The sequence below is a fragment of the Peromyscus eremicus genome, chromosome 16_21 (genome assembly GCF_949786415.1).
Source record: "Peromyscus eremicus chromosome 16_21, PerEre_H2_v1, whole genome shotgun sequence".
Classification (NCBI taxonomy): domain Eukaryota; kingdom Metazoa; phylum Chordata; class Mammalia; order Rodentia; family Cricetidae; genus Peromyscus; species Peromyscus eremicus.
The window spans coordinates 26,469,390-26,493,329 of NC_081432.1; the positions used below are offsets into that span (position 1 = coordinate 26,469,390).

The 23,940-nt window shown below is 42.7% G+C and overlaps 1 protein-coding gene across 5 annotated transcripts in view; it reads left to right on the plus strand.

Annotated features, from left to right (window-relative positions):
• Positions 1–23,940, plus strand: part of Septin10 (septin 10) — an 84,118-nt gene that overhangs the window by 59,792 nt on the left and 386 nt on the right. Inside the window, exon 11 of one of the 5 annotated variants that reach the window (XM_059281609.1) lies at positions 16,886–16,964. The exons of the other annotated variants lie outside the window; for them this stretch is intronic. Within the exon in view, the coding sequence (XP_059137592.1) occupies positions 16,886–16,955 (70 nt within the window). The 3' untranslated portion in view covers positions 16,956–16,964. Of the gene's footprint in view, positions 1–16,885; positions 16,965–23,940 lie in introns of those variants that run through there. 5 annotated transcript variants of the gene reach the window in all.

A 23,940-nucleotide genomic window follows, 5' to 3' on the forward strand; every position in this document is an offset into this window, starting at 1 on the left:
TAGTTCCCTTCCATCTGTTTCATTTGCTCTGTTAAAGCTCTTTAGTTTGGCATAATCCAATTAGTACATTTTTCCTTGTGCTTTTGGTGTCTTATCCAAACAGTCTTTGCTCAGACTGATGCCCCGAACTGATTCCATGTAATTTCTTCCGATGGTTTCGTGTTTCAAGTTTAGTCATTTTTCCATTATTTAGTTGATTTTTGTATTGTTAGAAAGCGAACGGGCAGGAAAACGAGCATGTACTACCCAGAGTGGAGAAGTCAGGTGTCATCCACTCCAAGGAGCTGGGCCCAAGCCTCAGTTCTCACAGTTTTATAGGTTGGAAAGAGTTTTAGTCTTGTCCATTAAAATCTGCCTAGTGCCTAGGGGCCGGCAGGCGTTCTCTGCAGCAGCATTTTTTAAAGAAGCGCAACTGATAAAGTTAAAGCAGCTTTTTCCTAAGTGTCTGTTTTTTCAAGATAAGGAGAAGGGGGATTAGCTGAGCAAGCAAGAGTACAAAGGAAGAACTCACAAGTAAAATTTAATCCATTCTAATCCTCCTCATATATATATTTAGTGAGTGATAGGCACCTAGGATTTTTCTTTCCATGCAGATTCCCAGTTTTCTCAACACTATTTGAAAAACAAACTGCTTATATGTATGAGGGGTGGTGGGCACGTGCTGAGGTGACTGTGGAGGTCGGGACAGCTTATGGAAGCCAGTTCTCTTCCATGGTGTTGCTACCAGAGATCGAGCTCAGAATGTCGGGCTTGGTGACAAGCACCTTACACCCCTGTGCCACCTGGCTGCCTCAGAGCCATTTTTTTAAAGAGACAGTTTCTTCTCCAGTAGTTATTCTTGCTGCTTTTGTTTAAAATAAAAAAAAAAAGAAAAAAAAAGAAATCAGTTGTCTGTAATGACCTGAGTTATTCTGGTTTCTTTATTATGCTCCATTTGTCTGTTTTGTTTTAAGTTTTGGAGTCTAGTATTTGTGATGAGTCCAGCTTTGTTGTTTCTGCTCAAGATGGCTTTGACTGTTTAGGGTCTTTTGTGGTTCTATTTATGTATTTATGTAGTTAATTTTTAGGTTTTCTTGTGCAAATATCAGGTATTGGAGAACTACACATTGAATTGTAGATTGTAGTGGGAGATTTTTAGCATACCTCTTATAGATGAGAGATTAGGAAGACTAGAATTTAGTAAAGTTGGGGGAGATTAAAATAAAAAACACTCATTTTGTGACTTTCCCTGGGGAGACATGAACAACTTTCAATACATAGAGGAGCAAGTGCCATGAAGCCCACGCTGGGCGAGGAAGTGAAAGCTGCATCATGTGCTTGGATGGAAGGCGAGCTTCAGTGTCTTTAAAGGAATAAGTGACACAGATTATGTTCTCTGGCTATAATTCAATAAAACACCAATAAAAAGATAGCAGGGATTTTATATGGCTAGAGCTGGTCGGTGGTGGCGCACGCCTTTAATCCCAGCACTCGGGAGGCAGAGGCAGGCAGATTTCTGTGAGTTCGAGGCCAGCCTGGGCTACAGAGTGAGGTCCAGGACAGGCTCCAGAGCTACACAGAGAAACTCTGTCTTGAAAAACAAAACAAAACAAAAAAACCCAAAAAACCATAGAGGTCAGTGGATGCACACATCTTTAATCCTAGCATTTGGGAGGCAGAGATCCATCTGAATCTCTGTGAGTTCAAGGCCACACTGGGAACAGAGCCAGAGTGGTGGCACATACCTTTAATCTCAGCACTAGTTAACAATAGAGGTCTGGAGGTCTGTAGAGACAGACAGGAAGTGATAGAGCTGGGCAGAGAGAGGAAGTAAGATGGCAGGGCATAGAAAGGTATATAGGTGTGAGTATACAGGAAGTAGCTCTCTCTGAAGGCTGAGGAATTGGTAAGGTGAGGTTGGTTGTGGCTTGTCCTATTCCTCTGATCTTTCAGTTTTTATTCCAATATCTGGCTCTGGGTTTTTTATTATTAATAATACCATTTAAGATTTGTCTTATATAACCCTAACCTCAATTGAATAGAAGATCACACACCCGACCCTTGGCATCTAACTCCTCCACTTGGACTTAGAGAGGAAGCCCTGAGCAGTAGCTCAAGTCTCTTGAGTATTCTAGCTCAGTTACCTTGTTTTTTTCTTGAAGTACATTTTCATCTGTACTTTTGCTTCATTTCTAGAAAAAAAAGCATCTCTCCCCCCAACTCTCACTGCTTTACTATTTGTGTGTATTTATTTAATTACTTATACCAGACACCAGGAACCCATAAATGCTTGTTTTGGACCAAGGTCACTGGTAACAATCATGCCCAAGTTAACAACAATGCAAAAACAGAAAAAGAAATTAACTCCAGAATATAAACAACAAAACTGAGTGCTACCGAATGCAAGATTATGGAGAGAGTAGACGACTGTACCAGAGATAGGAGTGCGAAATGGTTCAACCATGTGGTAAAAGTTTGCCAGTTATTTATCTCTACCAAAGTTTTGTGTTTGTAGGGGTTTTGTGATGGATGTTTGTTTGTTTTGTAGTTTCTTTATGTTTGTGGGTTTTGGTTTGGGTTTGTTTCTGGGTATAACAAGTCCTCACAAACAGTAGCTTGAAACAATTTGGAACTCTGAACCAGTAGGAGCTCATCATTTGGACAGTGGTTCTCACTGTGCTAGGACCAGTGACAGCAGGGTTGTGTTCTGTGGGAGCTGAGGAAGAATCCCTTGCCTTGCCTTTCCAGCCTCCAGAGGCTCCTGCATTCCTTGACCTTTATTCTCTCTATATCCTGAAAGCCAGGATATAGAATAGGTTATATCATGGTATAAATCTGACTTTTCTCTCTTCCTTTCCCTCTCCAAGACCCTTCTGTTATGTTGGGATACCTGGTCAGTGTCCTTTATCAGCTCCAATTCTCCTTGGCCTTGTAACTTCATTCATAAGTTCTGGAAATTTGGAGTTTTTAGTGGGACTTTGTTCTACTTGTCCCCCAGTAATCCAAGTCCTAGAAATATACTCAAGAGCTCAAAAGCGTATTTTCCTTCCAGGACCTGTTTAAATGTATAAATAGCATCTTCTTTTTCACAGTCTGCCAAAATTCAGGCAATCACAATGACCAAACTTACTACATGGTTGAACCATTTCACACTCCTATCTCTGATAGAGTAGTCTAGTCTCTCCATAATCTTGCATTCGGTAGCACCCAGTTTTGTTATAATACACTCTGGCTGTCTCATCCCTGCTCTTATCCTCCTCCCTGTGCCACCACCCCGTTCCCACCAAGTTTCCATCTTACTTTCATGTCTTTTGTTTTTGGTTTTTTGACACAATAGGTTTAGTGGATACTTCCCTCAAAACAAAAAACAACTGCCTGTGGTTGCCAGGTCATCTGGGATGACTTTAAAATGCCCCTGAAATGTTGAGGAATGGTGGGATTAATGCACCTCCTTGCTATGAAGGTGGATAGTTGGCTCTTTACATGTGTAAAAACAAATAGAAACCCACACCTAAACGTTGTTTTTGCTCTTTTGGGGGGCCCACCACCCAGCCTCCAAATAAATTGCACACTTTATTATTAATGCCCAGCCTTAGCTCTCTTGTTTCTAGCCAGCTTTTCTTAACTTAACCCATCTGTCTTTTGCCTCTGGACATTTCCCATTCTATTACTTCTGTAAATCTTACTCTTACTCTGTGGCTTGCTGTGTAGTTGGGTAGCTGTCCCTTGGAGTCCTCCTCCTTCTCTGACTACTTCTTTTTTCCTCCCAGATTTCTCTTTCTATATATTCTCTCTGCCTGCCAGCCCCACCTATTTCTTTCTCCTGCCTTGCTGTTGGCTGTTCAGTTCTTTATTAGACCATCAGGTGTTTTAGACAGGCAAAGTAACACAGCTTCACAGAGTTAAACAAACACAACATAAACAAAAGTAACACACCTTAAAATAGTATTCTATAACACCCAAAGAATTGTTGCCATATAAAATTATGCCTCTGTAAACCTGCTTATTTTTTCTGGCTTCCCTTCCACTTTCTTTACTATGTTGTGACACAGCTAGGGAGACCTTGTCAGGATGCTGGATATGATGTGTGGACGTCATAGCCACCAGGATCATGACCCAAATGAGAGGGAAGGGGAAGGGAAGAGGGTGTACAGGTATACATGCACGTGTTTTGTGTTTATGTATGGAAGCCAAAGGGCAAGACACCTTCACTCTTCAGAAGTCTCTGTCTTAGATGAACTATTTCTCCAGTCTATTTTTGTTATATTTTTAATTAATTCCTTTGAGAATTTCATGCATGCATACAACATATTTATCATAGTCACCCTAACCCCTCCCCCACAGATTCTAATTTGTGATGCTAATATACTGACTGCTGGGGCCATCCACTTGAGCATGGGCAGCCCTATCAGTACCCACACCCTTGAAGAAAACTGACTCTCCTTCCCTCAGAAGCCATCAACCATCAATTGGCTCCTCAGTGGGAGGCTCTTTTTATTTGTTTTGTTTTTGAGGTTAATATAATTACGTTTCTCCCTTCTCTTTCCTCCCCCCAAGCCTTTCCTATTAACCCCCTCCAAATTCATGGCTTCTCTTTTCACTAATTGTTATTGCATGCACATATGTATGTGTACATTACATATATATTCATAAATATAACATGTTAAGTCCACATGTTGCTCCTATGTATGTTTTCAGAGCTATTATAAAAAAAGCTATTATTTCAGAACTATATAAAAGTAAGTACACATAATGTTGCTTATATGTATTTTTCAGATTTGGTGTTGCACAACCAGTTGCTGTGCTCTTCCTGGGGAGGACCACCTCTCCTACTCCCAGCTTTCCTCAGTTGCCCTATAGTTCTTTGTGTAAAGAAAGCCCCTTCTGGGCTTCTCCCCATCCACCTTGGCATGTCCCTTGGTGTCTTCCTTGTTCAGTTCACGTTTGGGCAGTCATATTGAGGAGACATTTTGGGTGTCGCTTCTGATATTACTAGGAGACAAGCTCACAGCAAACTCCCTGTTTCTCCGGCTGTTATAGTTTTCCTGACACCTCTTCCACAGTGTTCCCAGAGTTTTGGGGGCTCCCAGAGCTTTGTTTTATAATTGTATCTCTTGGGACTGGGGCTTCACAACTGTGCATTTTGATTGGTTGTGGTTTTCTCTAGTGGTCTCCATCTGTTGCAAAGAGAACTTTCCTTGATGAAGGTGACTTTCCTTGATGGAGGTGAAGACTACACTCACCTGTGGTTTTAAGGACAGATGTTTGTACATTGTTGTTAAGGATTATGCTAGTTTAGTAAATTAGAGGTTGCAGATTCTTCTCCAGTAACCATGACCTCACTAACACTGAGTAGTCAGCTAGGTCTCCAGTACCAGGCATGATTTCCATGCCATGCCCGCCACCATGCTCCCCATGATGATAATGGACTAAGCCTCTACACTATAAGCAAGCCCCCAGTTAAATGCTTTCCTTTATAGGAGTTGCTGTGGTCGTGACATCTCTTCACAGCAACAGAACTGTGTCTAAGACAGTCAACATGCTGATGTGGACGGGGAAATTTGACAAGGCTGCACCTCCCGGTGAAGAGCGTTAGGCACTCGTTGCTGCTGCTTGTCCTCCAGGGACAAGCCTTCTCTAGTAGGTTATCCAATCATGAGTGGCAGCCCCAAACACATGTATATCTAATAATTGTTAATGGTGTCAAAAACCAGGAGCTAACACTGAGATGTTGCCAAGTAAAAATTTAATAAAGGCCAGGCCATATTTTCAGTCTCCCATAGTAGGAGAATAAGAATGGCCCAGGTTAAATGTATAGTCTCTTTAGACCAAGTGAACAAGTGATTAAAGGTGGAATTTTAACAAGTGATGAAGAGTGGAAAGGTACATGTTAGGGGTTTATGGTCAGTCAGTTAATATACCACAAAACATCTTATGGTCATTTCTCAGAACAATGGAAGCAATTTATGATATGTAATTCACATAATTATTGAGGAAGAACTACTAAAAAAAGTTGACCTCTAGCTAGGGACATGACCAAAGTCTAACATTGTTTAACTAAAAAGAAAATGGAGTCAGCTGTCTCTTAACATTAATAATAAAAATTGATGAGCTTGGGGCATGGGGAGTGCACAGGAGGAGTTGTAGGGGGAAGGATAAGGGGAGGAAATGACGTTAATACAGTACTCACGTATGAATTTTTCAAAAACAAAACCCTTAAAAAAGAAGTATCAAAAAGCTCACCAACAATTGAGTAGGTTTCATCCTAGAGATACGGGGATGGTTCAATGTATGTAAATCAATAAATGTAATCTGTCACATAAATAAACTCAAAGATAGATACAGCATAATCATATCATTCGATGCAGAAAAGACCTTTGACATTCACTCATGATAAAAGTCCTGGAGAATCTAGGATACAGGAGATATATCTCTACTTTGTAAAGGCTATATACAAAAGTCCCACAGCCACCATCATGGTAAACAGGAAAACATGAAACATTTGTGTTGTGGAATATTATTTTAACTGGGCAAAGATGTGTTACATTTGTTTATGCTGCAGAATAATACTTTAACTGTGTAAAGGTGGGTTACTTGTGTTTATGCTGCATTTGTTTAATTATGTAAAGATGTGTTGCATTTGTTTCACCTTGTCTGCCTAAGGTATCTGATTGGTCCAATAAAAAGCTGAACAGCCAATAGCTAGGCAGAAGAGGGATGGGTGGGGCTGGTGGGCAGAGAGAATAAATAGGAGGAGAACTGTAGGCAAGGGAGAGAAGGAATGAGAGAAGGAGGAGGAGGCGAGAACAAGGGATGTGGCCAGGGCCGGAAGCCAGGCAGCCACCAGCCAGCCAGACATAGAGACAGCAAGAAAGTGAGAAAAGCTAAAAAGCCCCAAGATAAAAGGTAGATAAGGAAGAACAGGTTAAGTTAAAAGAGGTAGCCAGAAATGAGCCTAAGCTAGGCTGGGCATTTGTAACAAAGAATAAGAAGTCTCTGTGTCATGATTTGGGAGCTAGTTGGCGGCCAAAAGAAAAAGCTTGACACACATTTGAACGAGTATAAGGTTAAAAAAAAAAAAAAAGAACCAATTATTAGATATTCATTTATTTAGTGGTTTACCAAAAGCACTGTTTGCACTGCCTATTTGCCAAGCATGACTTCACTTGCTACCTAGAACACAATAACCTGGAAAAATACCTGCTGACTGCCAGATGTGCTTCTGTAAAATCTGCTTGCTTGCCTGCCCCACCTTATGGTTTTAGAGTGTAAAGTAAAAATACAAATGAGACCAGCATCAAAGCCCGTGAGAAACATCCTGGCTGTAGTCCACCAGTGACATCGCCTCTCTTCCTCTCTCAGTGGTGTTGAGTGCTTATTCCAGAAAGATTCCTGCAACACATTTCGCCTCAACTAGAACAAGACAAGGAAGCCCATTTTTTTCCCACTACTGTTCAATGTAGAGCTTGAAGTCTTACCTAGAGCAGAGACAAAAGACGGAGATAAAGGGAATACAAAGGAAAGGAGTCAAAGTGTCCTTACTTGCTCATGATTTGATTCTAAACATAAAAGACCCTAAAAGTTCCACTGGAAAACCCAGCTGATAAACATTTTCAGCAACATGACAGCATGCAAAGTTAACACATATGTAGCAGGCTTTTGCTTTTAAGCCATCAACCAGCTCCCATCATGACGTGGAGACTTCTTATTAGTTAGGAATGCTCGGCCTTATCTTAAGCCTGTCCCACTAGCTCTTATAACATAACCTGTTGTTCTTATTTTGCCTCAGGCTCTTTAACTTTTTACTTTTTCTTTGCTTCTGTATGTCCTACTTTCACTGTTTTTGTGGCTGCCTGGCTTCGGGCCCCCGGTCTGTCCCTCTCTTTCTCGTTCTCTCTTCCTTCTCTCCCTGAGCCTAAATTTTCCCTCCTACTTATTGTCTCTGCCCGCCAGCTACAATAGCTGGGAGACAGTCCCATTCACAAGGGCCCTGGAATAAACCTGACTAGGAAGTGAAATGCTTGCACAGTGAAAGCTTTAGAACACCAAAGAAAGAGAGGGAAACACTGGAGGATGGAAAGGCCTGGATCCGTGGTTGGCCAACTTTAAGACTGCCAAAATGGTCATGCTACTTAAAGCAACTTCACGATTCATTGCAATCCTAATCAACATTGCAACTCCATTTTCACAGACAAAAAGCATAGCCCAAATATTTATATGGAAACAAGATCATAGCAAATACAATTTTGAGCAATTAGAATAGTGCTTTAAGTTTTACTATATAAGTTTTAAAACTTTAAGTTTTACTATATAATCATAGTAATAAAACAGCATGGTGCCGGCATAAAACAGACACACAGATCAGTGGAATAGAATAAAGGATCCAGACATAAACCCATGTAATTACAGCTACCTGATTTTTGAAGGAAGCCAGAAGTGCACACAGGATAAGGGGCAGCCTGTTCAGCAAATGGAAACACTGGATAGCCACGTGTAGACAGAAGAAAGACGTTAGATCCTTCCAGCTGCACAAACAGCAACTCCAAATTGATCAAGGACCACAACATAAAACCTGATGCTCTGAAATTGCTAGAAGAAAAAGGAGTTCGATACACGATAAAGACATAGGTAAGATCTTCCTCGGAACACAGCCAACAATCGACAATAGGAAGGACTCCATGAAGTTCAAAGCTGCTGTGCAGCAGAGGAAAGTGTCTAGTGAAGAGGCAGCCTACAGAATGGGGGAAAATGCTCCCCACCCATTCATCTGACAAAAGATTCATATCTGGAATATACAAAGAACTCAAAAAAAAAAACAAACCCCTAAACATCAAATATTAAAACAACCCAATCAGAAATGGTATCTGGAACTGAATAGAGTGCTCAGAGAAATATTAATGCTAATTAACACTTTTAAAAGTGCTCAGCGCTGGGCGGTGGTGGCGCACGCCTTTAATCCCAGCACTCGGGAGGCAGAGCCAGGCGCATCTCTGTGAGTTCGAGGCCAGCCTGGGCTACCAAGTGAGTTCCAGGAGAGGCACAAAGCTACACAGAGAAACCCTGTCTCGAAAAACCAAAAAAAAAAATAAAAATAAAAAAATAAATAAAATAAATAAATAAAAATAAAAGTGCTCAGCATCCTTAGCCATTAGACAAATGCAAATTTAAACTATTTTGCAATTCCATCTCACTCCATTCATGATGGTTATTACCAAAAAATGTAAGTAAGCCAGTGGTGGTGCACACCTTTAATCCCAGCACTTGAGAGGCAGAGGCAGGTGGATCTCTGTGAGTTCGAGGCCAGCCTGGGCTATGGAGTGAGTTCCAGGACAGCCAGGGCTGTTGCACAGAGAAACCCTGTCTCAAAAGACCAAATAAATAACTAAATATAAACAAATAAACAAATAAAAGTACAGGCTAGGTGTGGTGGCACGTGCCCTTAATCCCAGCATTCACGAGGCAGAGGCAGGAGGACCTGTGCATTTGAGGCCAGCCTGGTCTACATTGTAAGTTCCAGAACAGACAGGACTACAAAGACCCTGTCTTATCTCACCCCACCCCCCAAATTGTAGTGATAACAAATCTGGCCGTGTTACAGGGAAAGAGGGTCCTTGATGGTCAATGTGCAAGCTAGAAATAGAACTATCATGTGCTCCAGATATATTATTCCTTGGCATATACTCAAAGGACTCTAGTCCTACTGGTGAGATACTTGCTTCTCCATGTTCATTGATGCTCTATTCACAATAGTTAGGAAACAAACCCAGCCTAGATACCCATCAACAGATGAATGGAAAATGAAAATGTAGTACAGAGACAATGGAATTTTGTTCAAATGTGAAGAAAGATGAAACTGTGAAATTTGCAGGAGTCTTAGTCACTGGTCTGTTGCTGTGAGGAGTCACCATGACCAAAGCAACCTGTAAAACAAAGCATTTAATTGGCGGCTTGTTTATGGTTTCAGAGGTTGAGTCCATCATCATCATGGCATGAAGCATGATGGCTTGAAGGCAGGTGCTGGAGAAGTAGCTGAGAGCTATATTCTGATCAGTAGGCAGAGAGAGAGGTGGGTGGAGAGAGAAGAGAGAGATTGATTAGGTTTGGCATGGGCTTTTTGAAACTCCAAAGCCCACACTTCCTCTCAAAAGGCCACACTTTCTAATCCTTCTAAACCTTTCAAACAGTTCCACTCCCTGGTGACCAGACATTCAAGTATATAAGCCTGTGGAGGCCATTCTCATCCAAACCGCCACAACAGACAAATTGATAAAACTGAAAAGAAAACTATACTGACTTTGACACCCAAACCCAGAGCAATAAATGCCTCTCGTGTTTCTCATGTGCATCTTAGCTTTGATTCTTTAGTTGTTTAGGAAACTGGAAAGGAGTCATTGGGGGGATGTGTTAAGGGAACGGACCTAGTAGTACATCAGTGATAAGAAAGTGGACAGTGTGAGTGAATGGGAGTAGGGGGGACAGGAGAGACGACAGGGCAGGGAGGGAGGCCTAACCAAAATGAAGGATCCATGAAAAAGAAAAACATGGAAATCCACTGCTTTTATAAACCAATTAAAAATAGCAGTATAAAAAATAAAAGGGAGATAGCCTTTGTGGCTGAATAATGCTGCTTCCAGAAGCTAATGTTTAGCAAAGAAAAATCTCAGTGCTGAATATGGGGTACCCCCTAATGAATAAGAACTCCTAACAGGCCAGGGAGGCCCCAGTGGCCCCTAGAATAACAGTCTACTGGCGTTCCTTGTGACTGCTCACCAGAACTAGGTGATAAAATCCTACTGCGTGGAGCATCACACATCTTGGTTACAAGATACAGAGAAGGCAAGAGGTGGAGCAAGATTGCTTTCCTCCCTTGGCAGCTGGCACAGCAACTTCTGGTAGTGTGAAGGGTAGCTCCAAGAGGAGGCTTCCAGTTCAGATCCAGCACACATCCTCAGAGTCCTGTGTCCGAGCTTGTGTTCAGCAACAGGGAGTTACTTCAACCTCAGGGAAGTGAGCAGGGCCAATGACAGTGGCCTATATTGTATTAGGATTTTTGGACTCCCCTGATCACCAACTCAAAAGGAGGTTTCTCATGCCTGCTCTTGGGGTTTTTGTTAGACAGTCTGATGCAAAGGTCAGGTTTCTCTTCTCTTCTGGGGACGGGATAGGCTTTTTGCATGGGGCCTTCCCAATAGCCCTGGTCTGTGTTTCCTCGTGTGGTTTTCTGAGTCCAAAGCAGAAACTCCATACTTCAAATTTTAGAGGCATAAACACGTAGGAACAGCAAGCACATAGGAAACCCTAGAGAGTTGAATAAGAACAGAATTTGGCTGGGGTTTAAGTTGTAGAAAAATCTCCCAACTATGAGAACACCAGAGGAGACAGAAGCTGGGCTTGTTGCTGAGGGACTTGAACATGTCCCGTTTACACTTGATCTTAGCCAAAAGGCCGAGAAGCGATGAACATGTCCCATTTAAGATTCTCTCTACCTCCCCCTCCCCTCCAGGTAAAGAGAGCTCTGATGCTGGGTTGATGACTTGCTGAAGACAGAAAACGTATAGGCCTGCAAGGCCTTTGCTTCCAGATGGGCAGATGGCTATTCCAGGATTGCTCGTCTGCAAGTACTAAGGCATCTTAGCCCCACCCCACCCCCCAAGGCTGCCATACTGCTCTGGGGCCTCAGTTCACTGTGTTGGATACTGAGGTCACCAAGAGGAGGGGGAAGGGACCCCAGGCTGTGGTGAGGGCTTGGTCTGCTACTGACACCAATACTCCTGCGATTGGCCATATCATTAGTTGCTCCAGGTTTTCCCTGGGATAGAGAGGGCACAGCCTGCAGCCTCCAGGAGACCTCCCTCTTTTATCTCCCATGATACCTTATCTTATGTAGGTAGTCTCTGCTTTGGATTCAGAAAACCATGTTATAAAACACAGACTGGAAAGGAATGTTGTAGTATTTGGGTACCAGGAGGGAGAAGAATGTGTGTGTAAACGTGCATGTGTACAAGCATGTATGTGCCTTGTGTTACAGGTGGGATACATGTCCGTGAGCGTGTGCACATGCACTTTGCATGTGCCACAGGTAGGATGTGTATGTTCGCCATGCCCAATGTGACGGGCCAGGGATAATTGGGGCCTGGGTGCAGACAGTTTGGTGTGCTAGGCAGGGGCTTTTCTTTGGAACGCAACTCCAGGGACCCAGAGTAAGTGGCCAGGGAGCAGTCTAAGGAAGGAAGGCGAGACAATGCTGGAAGGATGCTCTAGAATTTCTAGGGGACAGTGAACCACGTGCCTACAGTACAGCACACGTGAAGGTGCCACGTGGGCTACTTCTCCCGGCAGTGACCGGAAGCCCCAGCGCATATATGTGCCACAATGCTGGAGACCATTGGGCAGACCCTTTACGTCAAGGTAGGCCTGAAGGATGCAGGGTGGGGCAGCCAAAAGTTACCTTGATGAAGCCATCATCATTGAAGGAGCATGTGGGCGAAGGGACTGGGTCTTGTGAGGAGGGGTGTGTGCCTCCAGGTTAGAGGGACTTTAAGTTAGGGATGCTCCTGGAGCAAGAGCCAGTCTACCAAGCTCCGACTCCTTATAGCCAGCTTCTGGTGTAAGTCTGTTTCGTAGGGTCCCTGAGCAAGCTCAGCCAAGGTTCTCCAGAGTGTCTACATTGGAGGTGGAGACAGTGGGAGATAAAGCCAGGGCTTGAGGAAGAAGACGCAGGAAGCCCTGGAGTGACCTGGGCACTTCTGGCTGGCCTCTGAAGAACAGGGATAGGACTGGTAACTGAGGAGCCTGGATGCAGACAGTTTTGTGTGCTAGGCAGGGGCTTTTCTTTGGAACACAACTCCAGGGACCTAGTGGAATTGACCCGACTGGCTGCTAGAAGCTACATTTTGGCTTCAGGGAGAGAGAGGATCATGGGAGGATTTCAACACTAAGAACAGTTTGGATGCAAAAGTGCTGAAGCCATACCCAGTGGGGGAGAGCATGAGCAGGGGCCTTGTGCCTACATCAGCCAGAGGAGGAAGAGGGTAGGTTCAAGACAAGAATTTCTAAAACAACAGATGGTTGCCACTGAGATGGAGCAGGTAAGGAAATGTAGGGCCACCCCCACCCCCACAGGGATGGAACAGCAGGGGCAAGGTCAGATATCAGTGGCCCCTGGAATCTTCCTCTTTGTCAGGACCGAGTTTGGCAGTAGTCAGGCCAACGTGACTGTAATCTGGCTCCAGGACAGTGGCCACACTGCCTGGAATAAGGCCTTGAGGACTCAGACCTTATCTAGTCTCTAACATGAGGTCTTTCTGGCCAGGAAGGCAGCCCTGGGACACCTGCCTCGTGTCTGGTGGTGTGGTATACAAAGCACCTCAGCCTGGAGACAGCTCCAGGAATGCAAGGCTCTGCTCTCTGCTGGTTAGAGTCTGGGAAAGGTGCATCAGAGGCTGCAGAGGTGCTGCAGGGAGAGCATTCTCCCAGCTCACCAGCTCTTGTCTTTTGAGGATGGGCATTATCTGAGCCCCCAAGGACCACAGTCTTGCTTACTCTGAAGAGTCTTAGAGCTCTCAACTGCTCTCCATGTCCTCTCAACACTTAGCAAGGACACAGTTGCTTTGTCCCAGGCTTCTGCCGCACTTCCCCATGGCTCCCCATTCATAATATCTATTCTCTGTGCGGCCATCAGAGGGAGCTCCAATACCCTAAGATACTGAGAAACTCAGCCCTAGAGCCTCTTATTTATTTACTATTAAAATTTCCAACTCAATTCCTTTTATGTCCCCACTCCTAAAATTCATAGCCCCTTCTGTTTTTAATTATTGTTGTTAGAAACACATACATTTATAACTACAACCTATTGAGTTTATTTAGTGTTGCTCCCACATGTTTAGGGCTGGCCTTTTGGCGTTGGATAACGTATTTGGGATTTGTCCCTGGGGAAGACTGATTCTCCCTCTCTGAGCAACATTAATTGCAGTAGCTCTTTATCTACAGCAGTGGTTCTCAACCTTCCTAATGCTTCGACCCTTTAAAACAGTTCCGTAGGTCGTGGTGACCCCCAACCATAAAGTTACTTTGTTGCTACTTCAAAACTAGAATTTTGCTACTGTTATGAATCATGATGTAAGTATCTGATATGCAGGATATCCAATATGCGACCCCTGGGTTGAGAACCGCTGCTCTAGGGGGTAATTGTTGTTGCTATATCCCAGGAATTGTTTAGACAGCTCTATTGAGATTTCATGGGCGCTCTTCCCTGTCGTCTATAGAAGACATGTCTGAGCAGATGTCCTGGTCCTCTGGCTCTTGTGATCTTTCAGCTTCCTCTTCCTCAGTACTCCCTGAGCCGTTAGGTATAGGGCTTGTGTTGTAGATGGATCAGCCAGGGCCGTGCACCTCACAGTCAGTGGTTTTCTGCGTTTTGACCTCTTGTAAGTGTAAGGAATCATATTTAGATTGAGGAGGGGTGATCTGTAAGTGTAAGGAGCCGTATTTAGATTGCTGTAGACATTATGGTGACCTAGGGCAGTGGCTCAGTGCGTCCTCATCTAGGCTCCATTACCTTACCTCAGCAGCCATGGGCCATAGACTAGGTTTGCAATACCTGGTGTGCACTATCTCCTATTGAGTGGGCCGTAAATCCAACTAGACGGCTGTTGGTTACTCTCGAACTGTAAGTGCTGCTATTTTACACTTGGGTATATCTCATTATGTGGGGTACTGTTATGATTCATAGGCTTTATATCTTTTGGGATAGCTAGAGTCTTTTTTAAAACATAAATTTTTCTTTGTTCTTGAGAATTTAAGCATATTTTATCAAACTTTGGGTCACAACCTGTGTCCCATGTCAGGTTCAGCCACCTGTCCTCAATAAGACAATCAAAAGAGCCAATTGTTAGTGGAAAACAGAAAAAGGAGAGCTACTCACTGTGGACACATTGGGAAGACGGACAAAAGATTCAACAAACCCCTTATGTCTGTCTTCCTAGTCCTGAAGTGAGATTTAACTAGAGGCCAAGGGTATGTACACCTGAGCAGTCCCAGGTGAGGTATGGGCCTGCCCACCATTGATCCACGCTTGTCTGGGCTTCAGTCTCATTCTGTACAGTGTTCTGACAAGTTGTTACAACAGGAAATCTCTTTCCCGGAGACAAGTTCCTCCTCTAGCTGGCGCCATTCCTTCTGCCAGCACGAGCTTCCTGGGGAAATTCCATTTGTTGGAGGTCCATTTATTGCTTTAGTGGTCTGATAATCAGATTGAGAGACACACATGTCTCTAGAATACCTTCATCTGCTGGACTAGTTACTCATACAGTGAAATACGGCCGTATCCACCCCATTTACCTCCTCCAACGCCCTCCAGGTCCTTTCACATATTTCCTCCTCAACTTCATGCCCCCCCTTTCTTGATAGTCCAGTAAGTCCAATAGAGTTGCCTACATGTGCATGAAGGTGGGCATCCCCTGGAGCATGGGCGACCCTACTAGTGGGAGTAAAAGCCTCTCTTCCTGGGCAGCTATCAAATGCCAATAGGCCCTTATTAGGGGGTGGGGCGTGGAAAGCATGATCCACAGTGGCTGAACCTTCATACATCAATTAACTATCAAGACACTTCCCAAGACGTGCCCACAGGCCACCTGATACAGATAAATCCTCATTCAGTCTCCCTTTTTATTTTTTAAGTTTTTTATATTAAAATTTAATTACATCATTTCAACATTCCCTTTCCTCTTTCCAAATCCTGCCATATACCCCCTTGATCTCCTTCAAATTCATGATCCCCTTTTATTTAATTCCTGTTACATATATATATTGCTAAATACATAAATACAAACCTGATCAGTCTGTATAATGTTGCTTGTATGTATATGTCTTCAGAGATGACCATTTGGTATTAGATCTCTAATAGGTATACCCTCCCTGGGGAAGACTATTTTACTCTCAGCCAAGTGCTTCTAGGACGTGTCAAGATTGTGGTTAATACTAACCAGCACAGTATAGAATCATAATCATAAAAGAATGAGGAGAAATTTGAATCTTTCCTTCCCAATTTATGTTCCTTTTATTTCTTTCTCTTAATTAATTGCTCTTCAAGTACTATATTAAGTAAGTGGAGAGAATGGATACAATTGTGATGCTCATAATTTTAGGGTAAATGCTTTCTCAGTCCTGTTCCTTTTAGTATTATGTTGACTAGAGAGAGGTCTTTTATATAAAGCCTTCTATTAGGGTATTTTCTTTCTATTCTTAGTTTCTTTAGGGCCTTTGTCATTATAAATGGGATGCTGAATTTTGTCAAAGATCTTTTTAGTACCTGTGAAAACAGTCATGTGATTTCTATCTTTGAATCAACTTAAAGTGACATATTTATTGATTTTCATATATTGAACCATTCTTGCATACTCAGAATGAAAGCCACTTGGTTGTAATATATGATTTATGAGCATGTTGGTGAATTTGATGAGCACAAACTTAGAAATTTGCATCAATGTTCATTAGTGAAATTGGTCTTTCATTTTCTCTTTTTGTTATATCTTTATCTGGCTTTGGTATCCAGATAATACTGGTTTTATAGAGTGTGTTTGGTTCTGTAGGTAATTCCAATTAAACTCACTGGTTTGCCAGGGCAGACAGATGAAGTAATTTCTTTGTTCTGTCATGGCCATCTCTATCTGATAATAAATAGAAATAAACTCTTCGGGAAAAGTCACACCCAGACAGGGCATAGCAGACCTAAAGATGAGTTTGGGAGGAGCAATTGCATTGCTCCTGCTCTAGGTGGTAAGATAGGTCATTGAAGTGAAGTCACTTGAGGGTGGAGCATCTGTGGGGCAATATCAATGTGATTTAGGGTCTGTAATGGCTAATCTTGGTTTCAACTTGTCTACATCTGGAATCAACTAAAACCCAGGGAGCTGAGGACAACTGAATCATTAGAAGTTGGACGAGGCACCTTAAATCTGGGCCACGCCTTCTGGTGACAGCACACGACACTGAAGAAGGCAGCTTCTGCTTTTTGCCTGCTTGCCCTCACTCTTACTGGTAAGTTCATCACCTTGCTGCTGAGCCATTCCTTCACTGATGTTAGGACCTACGTCTTCAGGATCCAGTGGAGACCGAAGACCCGCAGCTCTCTAGGAATTCCATGGGATTCCAGTACCAGGTTCCTGCTGAGACATCCAGTCTGATGGACTGAACAGTTACCAGATTCTTGGCCTTTCTGTTGGATTATTAGACCACAGCCTGTAAGCCAACCAGTTTGGGACTGCTGAGACATCCAGTCTCATGGACTGAACAATTACCAGATTCTTGGCCTTTCTGTTGGACTGTTAGATCACACTCTGTAAGACACTCTAATAAATCTCTTTATATCTCTATCTTTATATCTCTATCTCTCCCTCTTTCATCAGTTCTATCCCTTTCAAGAGCCCTGGCTAATCCAGCATTCTTTCCTTTTTGTGTGGAATAGTATGCTGTGGAAACAGAGGCATTGCTCCTGTCGTGGGTGATGAGATATGCTACTGATTCTGCTCTATCTCAAGATGAAATGTCCGTGTGTGTGTGTGTGTGTGTGTGTGTGTGTGTGTGTGTGTGTGTGTCTGTGTGTGTGTGTGTCTGTGTCTGTGTCTGTATGTGTGAGATCTCCAGGATGGCTTTCTATGTAGAATGGCATACTTCCTGATGAATGGGGTCCACCATGTTCATTAGTTAGAGATACTTCTCTAATGGTTTATGGGGCAGAGAATGTATTGTAGTCTCTGAAAGCAGCATATGTGGAGGAGCACTGTAAGGAGTGTGAAAAGAACCATTGGCACTGTTAAAGGTGATGAGACACGCAAGTAAGGCTGAGCTGGCTTCCCAGAGAGAATGCTCCTGTATAGACAGGAAATTAGAACAGGAAAAAAGAGTATGCGTGATCGCTTCTGCACTAGTCTCTGAACTGACAGGGAGATCAGGGGAAAGAAGAATGTGATCTACCATGTCCGTTCTTACAGCTGCAGGTAAGTCAGAGAGTGCAATTAGATCTCCCCTAGATATCCCCTCCTGGGATCAGAAAACCCAGAACCTGTTCAAAGAACAATGAGGAGAGAGAAAATAAGGTAGAATGAGGATGAGAGCACCCGAGAGAGGTTGAGGTTTAATGTCCAGTATATTAGATTGGATAATACTGTGTTCACCTGAGCGTGAAGAAGGAAGTTAATTCATCAGGGGCCCCAGGACTGGTAAAGTCATGATCTTTATGGCAGATTGATTTAGACCAACATGTGTATTGGGTTATAAAGTGCTAAAGCAATTAAGAGAGGAAAGAGGAAAGGAAACAGTAGACAGGGGAGCCTGTCCAGGTCACTCAACAATAAACATGGCAAGATTCCTGTTGAGCTGGAGTTCCTAGGGGGAAAGAACATGAAGACAAATGTGGTGCTAGTGAGTTCCTGGAGTGCTTCACAGCTAGAGCCCAGGAATGCTTGCAAGAGGATGCCCAAACATGGTTCACCAAAGGGATGAAGAAGTACAGTTGATTCCCATTGTGTCCACAGCTCTGGAGGAAAGAGCTTTCATGGGATGAGAATCGCTCTAACCATTTCCCTTTAAAAAAGATTTATTTTGTTTGTGTATGTGTGTGTCTGACATATCCATGTGTCTATATGGGGGTGCCCTTTGAGGCCAGAGGCGGGTGTGAAATGGACTGAACTGAAGTTACTGATGATTGTGAAGCTGCCTAACATGGATGCTGAGTTGTTGGATAGGGAAGCCCCCACCCCGGTACAGACTCGCTCCACTGCTCAGAGTTAGATGAGAAGACCGTATTGCTGAAGACACGGCGTTCCCTGATAGAAGGAGATGGATTATGGAGCCATCACTTTGGCACTGAGCTGCACACACCATTACTGCTGGCTAGCTTGTGTAGTGTTGGAGGTGCCATGCAGGTTGCTGAGGGAGAATTGTTGCCAGCCATCCTAGTAAGCTGTGGACATGCCGTATTAATGCTATCAACATGAAAGGCATCCCCTGATGTAATAGTAGCATAATTACTATTGGTACAATCAGTTATTTTCCAATTGTACTTAAGAGCCACTCTACAGGAAGGAACCTATGGTTGGTACTGTAGGCCAGTGTTTAAACAAATAAACACAATAAAAATATAACAATAAACCCAAAACACCTGTGATTGGGGAGATTAGTGTCTCTGGTGAGGCTATTGCTTGTCTAAATGCACATGATGTGACCATGAAAATGCCTTCTAAACATTTATATTTAACCCATAAATTATTACTGCTACCAGCCTTGAATAGGGAAGCTTCTTTATGCAATGGGTGATAGTTGCTGTGGTGACACATAACTGGTAATGGTGCTAAAAATAAGTGACTACTGCTGTGGAATCCCAGCCCCGAAATTATCCCTAAGAAAATAATCGTGCATCTATAACGTTCCATCTAAGGATCAGAGAACATTGTAAAAAGGTAGAAGAAAGAATGTAAAAATTGGAGGGAGGAAAGAAATTCCGTCCTTTGAAGATGAAATGCCATTTCCATCCTAAAAACAGAAGCTACAAGTACTTGTATACAGTCCTCCCATGATTGAGATCACTGATATTTCTGTGTGGAATGGGACAGGGAGAGTTTTACAAGACAGGTAGGCACTCAAGGGATAGGAAGCCTTTTCCTCTCTAAGAATATAAGTGGTTAACAGTTGTCTGGCAGGAGAGACTTCTTCAGTGGTATAGCTGCATATTAGTTGCCTGTGTTAATGTAACTAATTTCTCCTACATTCACCTTTAAATAACTCCAATTAAACCCAATGGTTTGCTAAGATAGACATGAGCAGAATCATTTCTATGGCCTGTCATTGCTCTCTGTCTTGGGTGAATAGAAATAGACTCCCCAGGAGCAGTTGCGTCAGTATGTCTGAATATCTTGGAATTCTTCTATTTCCTCTAGATTTTTCAGATTTCCACAATAGAGGTTTCAAAGTGTTTCTCTAAATGTATCTATGGATTTCATTGACATCTGTTGTAATGTCCACTTTTCAATTCCAATTTTATTAATTTAGGCCTTCTCTCTTTGTTGTATGATAAATTTGGCTAAGATTTTTTTTTTTCATTTTGAAAGAGCTGATTGCTTCATTGATTATTCTGTTCTTTTAGTCTTTATTTCACTAATATGTGATGGGATCCTTATTTCTGTCTATTGATTTTCACTTTAGATCATTTACACTTTTTGAAGACTTTGAGATCATCATTAAGTTATTAATTTGAAGTTTCTGAGTTTTTAATACATACAGTTGTAACCTTTTCTCTGAGAACCAACTGCCTTTGCTGTATCCCACAGTTTCTGTTGAGTTGTGTGTACTGGCTGGTTTTGTATGTCAACTTGACACACACTAGAGTCATCAGAGAGGAAGGAGCCTCAGCTGAGGAAATGCCTCCATGAGATCCAGCTGTAAGGCATTTTCTCAATTGGTAATCAATGCAGGAGGGCCCAGCCCTTTGTGGGTGGTGCTATCCCTGGGCTGGTGGTCCTAGGCTCTATAAGAAAGCAGGCTGAGCAAGCCGGCGGAAGCAAGCCAGTAAGCAGCACTTCTCCATGGCCTCTGCATCAACTTCTGCCTCCATGTTCAAGTCTTGGTTGATTTCTTGTTCTGAATTCCTCCGGTGATGGACTATGATCTGGAAGCGTAAGCCAAATAAACCCTTTCTTCCCCAACTTGGCATTTTGGTTATGGTTTTTCATCACATCAATAGGAACCCTAACTAAGACAGAAAATGTTACCTGCATACTGGGGTATTGCTATGACAGACCTGACCATGTTTTGGGGAGGATTATGGAAAGACTTTGGAACTTTGGAATAGAGGAGTCATTGACTGTTAAGAGCTCTGTGGGATGTTCATGGGATCTTGGAAGATTAGCATGTTGAGACCAGTGCAGAAAATGGAGGCCTGGCTTGTGAAGTTTCAGAGGGAAGTTTAAAGATTCTGTCAGGACTATTATTTTGAATTAAGATTCCGTGGTTCTAGTTAGCTGGGGCCAAAGAATCAGCTGTGATTAACAAGATACCAGAACTACTGAAGTGAGACCTTTACGTTACTGGGACAGCTGACACTGGTTAGTTGGAGCTAAGAAATTCGTGGTGATTAAGAAGAGAACAACATCGTGAAACCTTCTGGGACATATTTTCTGAGAGCATAGAGAAGCTGGGTTGCAGAGGTAGCCATGCTTGTACTTCGTGCTGGCAGCAGGACTTGGTGATGTGTAAGCACCACCCAGGTGGTACTGATTTTGAAGGCATGAAGGGGTCATGTTGAGACTTGGCACTGTTGTGAGAGGCCAGGAGAGGCCATTGGTGGAGGTGCGGTCTCAGGAGCAGTGGAAGTCCCAGGATTGAAGGGGTCATGCCAAGAAGTTGAGGCTTGGCACCATGAAGAGAGCCTATGAGAAGCTATTGGTGAAAGTGCAGCCCAGCTGCAACAAGGGAGCCCAGCATTTTGGAGATGCTGGTACCATGGGAAGACCACCAACAGTAGCAGCAGTGGAGCCAGCCAGAGCCTGGAAGACAAGCTGTGTGTACCGCAGAGGGCAGAGCTGGAGAAGTGACCCAACCCTTTGGAGTCCAGAAAATCGTGAGTGAATCCCAGATAATTGGATATTGAGTATTTTATACTGTTGGAGTTTGGCTTTGCTTGGTTCAGATTATGATGGTGCCCTGGTTCTTCCCTCTTGAAGAAGGTATTTAATTTTTTATTTTCAAAGGAGTTCAGAGATGACTTGAACTTTTAAAAGAGAAAATGGATATTTTAAAGAGATAGAAATTTTAATGTGTTTGAATTTGTAAAGACTAGGACTTTTAAAATTTATGATTTTAATGTGAGATCTTGGATGAATAAGGAAGGGTTGTGGCTTAATAGAGATGTATTTGGGTGTCAAGTTGGCAAGGAGTCAGTTGTACTGGCTGGTTTTGTATGTCAACTTGACACAAGATGGGGTCTTTGGAGAGGAAGGAGCCTCAGTTGAGGAAATGCCTCCATGAGATACAGCTATAAGGCATCTTCTCAGTTAGTGGTCAGCACAGGAGGACCCAGCCCATGGTGGGTGGTGCCATCCCTGGGCTGGTGGTCCTGGGTTCTGTAAGAAAGCAGGCTGAGCAAGTGAGGGGAAGCAAGCCAGTAAGCAGCACCCCTCCATGGCCTCCACATCAGCTCCTGCCTCATGGTTCCAGCCCTGCTTGAGTTCCTGTCCTGACTTCCTCCAATGATGGACTATGATCTGGAAGTGTAAGCCAAATAATCCTTTCCTTGGGGTTGGGGATTTAGCTCAGTGGTAGAGCGCTTGCTTAGCAAGTGCAAGGCCCTGGGTTTGGTCCTCGGCTCTGGAAAAAAGAAAAGAAATAATCCTTTCCTCTCCACCTTGCTTTTTGGTCACGGTGTTTAGTCACAGCATTAGAAACCCTAACTAAGACAGTTGTGCTTTTATTTTATTTGATTCTAGAAATTTTAAATAATGCTCCTAGATTTCTTTAATGATCACTGATCATTCAGAGTGTACTTTTCAATCTCCATGCATTTGTGTAGTTTCTATAATTCCTATCTTTATTCCACTGTGATAATTACAAGAAGTTTACTATTCATTTATTTAGATAGTATTTGCTAAGACTTGCTTTGTGGCTTAAACTTTAGAGAAATTTTAGAGGAAGTTCCATTAGTTGCTGAGAAGGCCATGTATTCATAGATGTTGGTGGAATATTCTGTCAAGTCCATGTAATGTATGGTGAATTTGAACTCTGAAGATTTCTTTGATTTATTGACTGGATGGTTTATCTGCTGATAAGTATATGGTATTGAACTCATCCACTACTAAGATATCTGTGACTATATTTTTCTTTATTTTCAATACTGTTTGTTTCATGAAATTGAATGCTTCAGTAATTGGTGCATATAATGTATATATTTAGAATTAGATTATTTTAGTGGATTTTTAACCATGGTAATAAGTAGTAGCCTTTGTTATCTCCTCTGGATAATTTTGGTTTGAAGTATACTTTATCATGGATAAAGCATAGCTATTCCTGTTTTGTTTTAGCTTCCATTTGCTTGGCTTACCTGTATTCTTTGACTCTCAGTTTGTGTATGTCTTTGCCAGTGAGATGTGTTGCTTATGCATAACAAATATTTGAGGCTTGTTTTTTTTAATCCAATAAGCTAATATACATTTTCTTAATTTACTGTGTGTATATGCATGATGTGTGTGTGTGTGTGTGTGTGTGTGTGTGTGTGGTGTGTTTGTGTGTGTGCATGCATGTGTGCATATGCATGAGGTCAGAGGAAAACTCTGGAGTTCTCTCCTTTCACCTTTACCTGGGTTCCAGGGGTCAAATTCAGGTTTCCAGACTTATGTAGCAAGTGGTTTACCCACTAGTCTGCATCTTTTAGTTAGAATTAAGACTATTTACATTTAGTGCTATTGCTGAGGAGGATCTGCTGATTTCTGTGATTTTTGATTGATCGATTTCTGGTTGATTGTTATTGTTTGTTCTTTCCCTTTGCCTCAAGTGTATTAGATGCTAGCTGGTTTACTGAACTGGATGTAGTTATTTCCCTTCTGGTTCTCTTTTCATTTATTTTCTCATGAAGTTTGTTCTTTCTCATATACTCATGGTCAAGACTGTTTCCCTTTCACTTTTATGTAACTTTTCCTGTGTGAAATGGAGATATAAAAACCATAGGTCAGGGCTGATGAGACAGATCTTGTTGTGCAAGTACAAGGACTTTGTTCAGATCCCCAGAGCCACATGAAACTGCAACACACAACATACACCTGCAACCCCAAGGCTTCTGTGCTAAGACGCCTCAGAAGCTCACAGGCCTGCTAGCCTGGCATATGCCGTGGTGAATAACAAGAGATCCTGCCTCAAACAAGGTGGAAAGCAAGGACTGACTGACAGCTGAGGTTGTCTTCTGACCCCCACATGTGT